General features: G+C 56.0%; 1 protein-coding gene across 1 annotated transcript in view; it reads right to left on the bottom strand.

Annotated features, from left to right (window-relative positions):
* The window catches only part of LOC111145622 (homeobox D11), a 2,198-nt gene extending 1,941 nt beyond the window's left edge, over positions 1–257 (bottom strand). Inside the window, exon 1 of the mRNA XM_022500652.1 lies at positions 8–257. Coding sequence (XP_022356360.1) covers positions 8–257 — 250 coding nt within the window. The remainder of the gene's footprint in view (positions 1–7) is intronic.
* Positions 258–6,784: the final 6,527 nt, after the last annotated feature.

The following is a 6,784-nucleotide window of genomic DNA, read 5'->3' as shown; positions in this document are numbered from 1 at the left end:
CCGCCCCCAGCGCCGCCGCCGCCGCCGCCGCGGTACGGCCACTTGGCGCGCTCCAGGCCGTAGTCGCGGAAGGCCACTTCGCGCACGGGCTGGACGTGCGGCGCCAGGTTGGAAGAGTAGGGGAAAGTCATCTGGCAGGACGACGGTTGCGATAGGAACGACGGCTTGCTGGCGAAGTCCGACGGGGCCACATAGTAGGCGCAGCCGGGCAGGTACATGCTGGCTGCGCTCGGGCCGCACTCATCAAAGTCGTTCATGGCTCCGCGGCGTGCGCGCCGGCAAGCCCCGGGCCGCTCCCCGCGCCGCCAACCTGAGCCATCGATTGCACAAGAGGCTTGGGCCAGGATCAACTAAGCAAAAATCCCCACCGGGCGCTGACGTGCAATTCATCTTGATTGATTCTGGTGGTAATTATGTCACGTGACGCCATGGAGAGAAATGTCCTTATATCTATATCAGCTCTCGCCAACACGCCCCGGGACGGCTCCTGGCGCCGAGACACGCGCGCGCTGGGGGCGGATCAGTCTCCCGCTCCAGCCAGCACTCCCCGGGCGCTCCCCGACCTGGCTGAGCCGCAGGCCGGTCACCTGTGCGCCGCCGGCGGCTGCCACTGCTGGGTGCATCTGCCACCACCCGGCTGGGCCGCCCGCCCGCGCCCGCCCGCCCGCGCCGCTTTAAGTACGCGGACCGAAGCCGGCGGGGAGGAGGAGGGAGGGGGAAGTAGGGGGAGGAAGGGGGAAGGGAAAGAAGCGGAGAGCGGTGGGGGGAGCCCCAGCCTGGGGCACAGGGGACTAGGTGTGAGGTTGTGAGGTTCCCACCCCCCACACCCCTTCCTGCAGCCGCTCCCTCCCCCGCGACGCCGCCACCCTCTGCAGCTTGCGGGTCGGGAGCTTGTTGCTTCTTGCTCAGGGGGCGTAATTGCGCCACTCTCGGGGCATACGGAGCCCTGATTTACATATTTCTCAGCCCTGCGCGTTCATCGCAGAATAACTTGGCTCTCTCCACTACTGACCCCGGGAGCGCGAGTGCCAGGCTCGAAAAAACCTACACCAAAGCCTTACCAGGAGCTCACCCAGGCCAGGGCCTCGGTGCGCACTCGGATCTCATGCCCTCTCTCCTCCTCTCTCTGTTCCTGTCTTCCTTTCTCCTTCCTCCGCCTCCCTTCAGTCTTCTCACTTCTTTCTCTCCCGTCCACTCTTTTCCCACTCCCTTCTCTTGTTCCCTCTTGCCTTTTTCCTTCTTCTTACTTTCCTCGTTTCCTCTCCTCTTTCTCTATCTCCTGATCCTCTCTTCCTTTCCCCTAGCTGTGTGTCACCACCTCTGTGTTCTCCCTGTCGCCTCTCTGCCTTTCCTCTCCTAATGCTAAAGCAAGGAGGAAGTTTAGCCAGCGGAGATGCCCCATGACCCTCTAGAAGTTGGGGGGTCTGGAGAACAAAAGGATCTGGAGTCCTACTCTAAAGGTGCCTGGTCTCCCATTCCCCACCACGGGAGACAAACCACCGACGCCTCTACCCTCCTCACCCTCTCTGCTTTTTGGCCTGAGCTAGGACCAGCCCGCCTCACAACCGGCCCCTTCCCTGGTCGGAGACCCGCCAAGGGCTACGAATCCCGAATCCCCACCGCCTGGTCTCCCCTAGGCTGCTGCGGTGCCCTTGAGCCGGAATGGTCCCTGTGGGGGGGCGGGGGTAAGCCGCCCCCCCCAGGTCCCTCGGCTCTGGGGAGGAGAGCAGAATGCTCTCAGCAGCTTTTTCCTCCTTGGTTGAACTTCTCTGCAGCACTTGGCCCCGAGAGACCCCCATCCATTTGCCCCAAGGCCTCACTTTCTTCCACTGCCGCCGGGTCCCTCTTTCCTAGCCCGGGGGTCCAGGCGAGGCCTGGACTCCCGCCTCCAGGAGAGCCAGTGCTTTCCAAAGGTAAAATCGGTCTCTCAGAAAGAAGCTTTCCAAACCCAAATCCCAGAACCAAGGGCAGGAAGTTACCCCTCTCCCCAAGATTCCTCAGCCCAGGCAATCCCAGCACGGGGTTCTGGGCCTCAGCCCTATGCCCAGAGCAGGCGGTGCAGGCTGTGAAGCTGGTTCCCTCCCTGGCCCCCGCTGCCGCAGTGCCCGTGTGGCGAGCTCTGCCCACCATGCCGACAGACAGAGAAAAGGCGGGTGATCGGAGCTCATATCTATTTTCTGGCCGCTGTCCCCCCCCCTTCTCTCCTCCCTCCTTTTCTCCCTCCCACTCTTCTTCCTCCGCCCCCCTCCCACCTCTGCTTTCCTCCCAACACTGCGCAAACAGGTCTGTGGCGACTGGAGGGCAAGGAGGCTCCCCCCACCCCAGAACTGCCTATCGTTTTGTGAACCCTCCTTCCAGCTGGCACCCTCGCCCAGGTTCCCTCTCGCCCCTTTCTCCTCAGTCCAGACCGCCAGCACACTTATCTGCCTCTCATCTCCATCGCCCGCCAAGCCTCTCACTTTCGGCTCGTGGTCGACGCCCCTGGATCTCTCTCCTAAAATGGCTCCCCGGACACTAGCCCTGCGGCAGCTCAGGACCCAGGGCAGCAGCTGCGGGGACACCCCCCACCCAGCCGGGTCTTTACGTGTCTGGGAGTGCGCAAAATTCTCGCACCTTCTCTTTGCACGGGGTGGGGCGCAGGCAGCCCGCTGCCCCCAAAGCGAAGCCTGCTGACCGCTGAAGAGGGAAATGGGGAGGACGGAACCATTCAAGTTCAACGACATGGCGATGGCGGCTTCGGTTGGAGCCGCGCTTTGGCGGGGGAGGGTGAGCCATCAGCAGCGGCGCGCGGGTCCAAAGAGGAAGGGGCAGCGGACCCCTCTCGGCGCGTTTGCTTAGATCCCCGCCCCCACCCCCAACACTTGGGCTTTCATTTTGGGCCCAGCCCACTTCGGCCTTTTGCCCCAGCTCCCTCCTGGATCCTCACTCCGAAACCCAAGGAAAACCGCAGCCTCCCGACCCGCGCGTCCCGCGAGAACCTACCATGAAGACTCCAGCGTTGTGGCCTTGTCCTTGCCTGCGCGGCCCCACTCGAAGCACAAGCGCATCCGACCCTTCCCGCACAGCCAGCTGCTCCGCGAGTGGTAGCTTTCCGCGCAGCGCCCAGACGCGATGCGGTAATTTTGAGCCACCCAAGATAAGACACTAACTTGACCTTAACTTTGTCAGGGCGCCCCTGGTATCTGGAGAACGTGAACAGACACTGTCTGGCAGCCCTCGTAAAAGCTGACTGGGGAAGGGATTCTGAGTCATTTCATTTATTGCCACTACAGTTCTGCAAGAAAGCTTTTCCTCCCTGCCAAACTTTAATTATTTATGCTCTTTTGGGAAACGAAAGAAGAGGAGAAACGCGGGGAAAAACACCCAGAGCCAGTCCCTTCCCTGCAGAGCCTTCGGAATGGGCTCCCTAAGTCAATTGACTGGAGAACAAAAATGTGGGGAGATCACCTTTGTCCAAGGACGGTCGGACAGGCGCTGTGCACCCCCCCTCACGAAGTGGGGGGTGATTGCAGCTGGGAGAGGCGGGGTGAAGAGGCACCCCCCCCCCAGACATGAATATTTACAACGGTTCTGGATTTCTCCTCCACCGGCTGGCCTCCCGGAAACCTCCCTAGTCCTCCTCCTTCAGAGAGAGCCCCCAGGCCTTAAGAGTCCCCCGGTGGGCCCTCTGAGCTTGCAGCCGGTTGAATACCAGCCGAAGCCATTTTTTCTCGTTTAAAACCCTTTTTCTCGGTCAAGAGGCCTGCCCAGACTGCAGCATTTCGGAGGACGCATTTATCTTTGTGCGAGAGAATGTTGAGCCCTCAGATTTCAGCATCATTTCTCTCTGCATTTGTTTCTTAGGAATTTTATCGTGGTTCCAAATCCCTGCCAGAACCTTGGCTAGGAGAGGAGAAAGGACATCACCGCCTTTGAATTTGTGCGGATCAGTAAGAGGGATAAATTTGAAAAACATTGCTGAAGCTCCAATGGACAACGATATTTTACACTTAGAATAATTTCAATCTCTTTGGGGAGTGGTCTCCATGAATTTCTCCTTCAACCCCACCTCCCAGACTAAAGAGAAAGAGCACGATGATTTAATGGTATACATTGGAAAGAAACTGTTTCTCCGTGTTATCCTAGGGCCTGCATCTAATTCCGGTTTCCTAGTCCTTTACCCAGCTCTCTGGACTTGAGGTCTGCGTGTGGCCTCCGCCTTTGTTCGGCTGTTTTGGGAGAGAGACTCAGCTCCTGGTGCAACTAGCTCCCGGAGCCCCATCAGGTGGGAAGACATTTCTAAAGATAGGGACTCACAACCTCTTGATTCTTTTTTCCCTGCTGTTGTATTTTTTTCTTAAAAGAGCTGTTTTTAAATTGTTTTAAAATACACATCAAATTTGCTTCAGGAAAGGGGAATCGGAGCCCACGAATACTTGGTATTAGAGATTTAATGGTTTTGCTAATTCTTCCACTATCTAAAACTAGGAATTCTCTAGTTTTCATTTCAAAGCTAGCTGGGATCTGCGGTCTGCAAGCAGATAGTGAATGCTGAGCAGACTTTAACTTCTCCAGCTTCAGCTAGAGGCTCCTAAGGCCTACAATGGGGTGTGGAGGCCACATTTCCCAAGGGAATCTGCTGGACTCCAGACAGAAGTGCCAGGATGCAGAATTTCCATAGGGCATAGCCTGTTCCAAAGTAGCCTGACTGAAACATGGCAGGGAGAGATGTTTTGTGTTGAAATCTGAGGATCCTCATATCTTGACAACACCCTCCCCCAACAGCAAGCCCTAAAGTTTGAGAATTTAGGCAAAATATAGAAGCACTGGCCTACAAGCTAAGAGTTCACTTAATGCCTTCCAATCTGCTCCAAGACCCCCGTCTCCTCCCACTCGGATGCTTCATACACATTTTGTTCAAAGGCTTTTATACACCATTTTCAGACTGACTTGGAAGCCATTTTCTCATTTAATGAACAGTCAACACCTGCAGTGAAAACACAACCAGGAAAGAAAAACGAATTTGGTGGCCTCAAATCATGAGGAGGGAATCTGAATGTTTTTGAAAAATTGACATCAGTCCCTTGACAGCTTGGCTGGGACCTGTATATTTATTTCCACTCAAAACATTTCGATGTATCTGATATTTACAAGCTATTGTTTTTTGGACAAAATCAAAACAACACAAAACATGCACAACAACTATTAGATAGCAAAGAAAATGTAATGTCTAAACATAAACTGCGGTAGGTTGGACTGAGGCTTGGGGCTCTCTGGGAGGTGCTCGCTCCAGATCTAGGGCCTAGTCCTCCGCTGAAAATAAGTGACTTGAGGAAGGAATCGTCAACTCTTTGGCTGCCATACATCTCAGTAGGAGCTGGGGGGTGCTACTTCTCAGAAGGAGAGGGAAAAGAGGTAGGAATGATAGAAGGAGCTGGAGGGGGGGCTCAGTTTCTCTGAGGGTAAGGCAGGACACCCCAGCACAAACAAAACAACTCCATCTGGCATCAGGAACCCCAGTCTCCACAAAACAAACCCAGCAGGGCCCAGGGCCTTACAGGCGCCCCTGAGGCAGGCCAGACGTAGGCTCAGAAAAGGCACAGTGGCTGAGGCACAGAAAGGCCCCCTGTGGAGTTGTGTGGTGGTGAAGAGGGTGAGAGAGGGTGAACTTCTCTCTACTTGGTCAACAGCAGCGACCAGGGGCTAAGGATTTGAGGGACCTCCTTCTTCACCCCCTGGCTGATGGAGGAACTTTCGTCTCTCCCTATGGTGGCCCATTATCTTAATTCAAGAAAGACATGTCCACAACTTTACCCATCTGAAGAGGGAAGCCATATTTACAGTTGAATGTAGGACACCCCTCTCCTTGCTCACTCCCTTCTCCTCCCCCTGGATATTTTTCCCACATCCTAGTGCAACCCAGCCTCAGAGCAGATTAGCAGCTGTCCTCACCAGAGCTGAGTCCAATTACCGAGTGCAGGGCTCTGGCCTAGACATATGGGAGGAGATAGGAGAAGTAGGAGAAATTTTGCCAGCCCTGTCTAGAGACCACAGTTTGCCCTGGAGTCTCAGCCTCCCTGGAATCCACGGGAAGGAAGTATCCACCCCATTCTGTCCAGCTGGAGGGGCCAGCCCAGCCCAAACTCGGAGGGGTCTTCAAATTTGTCCAGACACACCGTCCCTCCCCTCCCCTTCCCTCCCGAAGTATGAATGTTTAGGGTGGCTTTTGTCCTCCAAAACCAGCCAGGGCAGAGAGGAGGGGGGTGGTGCCCTTTCTTTCTCCAGATCCAAGTTTCTGGCTTTGCCACAAGGGGCTTTGGCTGCAAAGAGACAGAATTGTGCCTGCAGCCCTTTTCTACTCCTTCCCGAAGGACTTCCCAGATTTAATTCCACTCAGAGCTCTAGCGGGGTGCCTACTAAATTCAAAAAGGACTGGGGAGAAGAGGAAAGGGAGTCTAGGTGGAAGCAGAAATCCAAGTACAAGGGTGCTAGAGTGAGCGCCCATGTAAATAACCCAGACAAGAGCTAGGACAGGTGACCCCAGACCCCTACTCAGGAAGCCTCAAGGCCAAGGTTATACTTCGACTTCTGCAGAACCCTCCCAGAGAGCTGGAAGGGTAGAGAGAGGCCCGACTGGCCCGGTCTCCAAATCCTCTGCTGGCTTCCGGGGCGGCAGACTGAGCGGAAGGGTGCTGGGGACCAGCGGAGAAGGAGCGGAAGGAAAAGCTCCTATCCACAGCTCTTCCTACACGCCAGGTCTCGGTTTTAAAAAGGCAGGCCTGGCCAGCCGCGACCACGCGGGGAG

The sequence above is a fragment of the Enhydra lutris genome, unplaced genomic scaffold, assembly GCF_002288905.1.
Source record: "Enhydra lutris kenyoni isolate GAN:26980312 unplaced genomic scaffold, ASM228890v2 scaffoldscaffold1, whole genome shotgun sequence".
In the NCBI taxonomy this organism is placed as follows: domain Eukaryota; kingdom Metazoa; phylum Chordata; class Mammalia; order Carnivora; family Mustelidae; genus Enhydra; species Enhydra lutris.
This window is presented reverse-complemented; position numbering and strand designations above follow the sequence as displayed.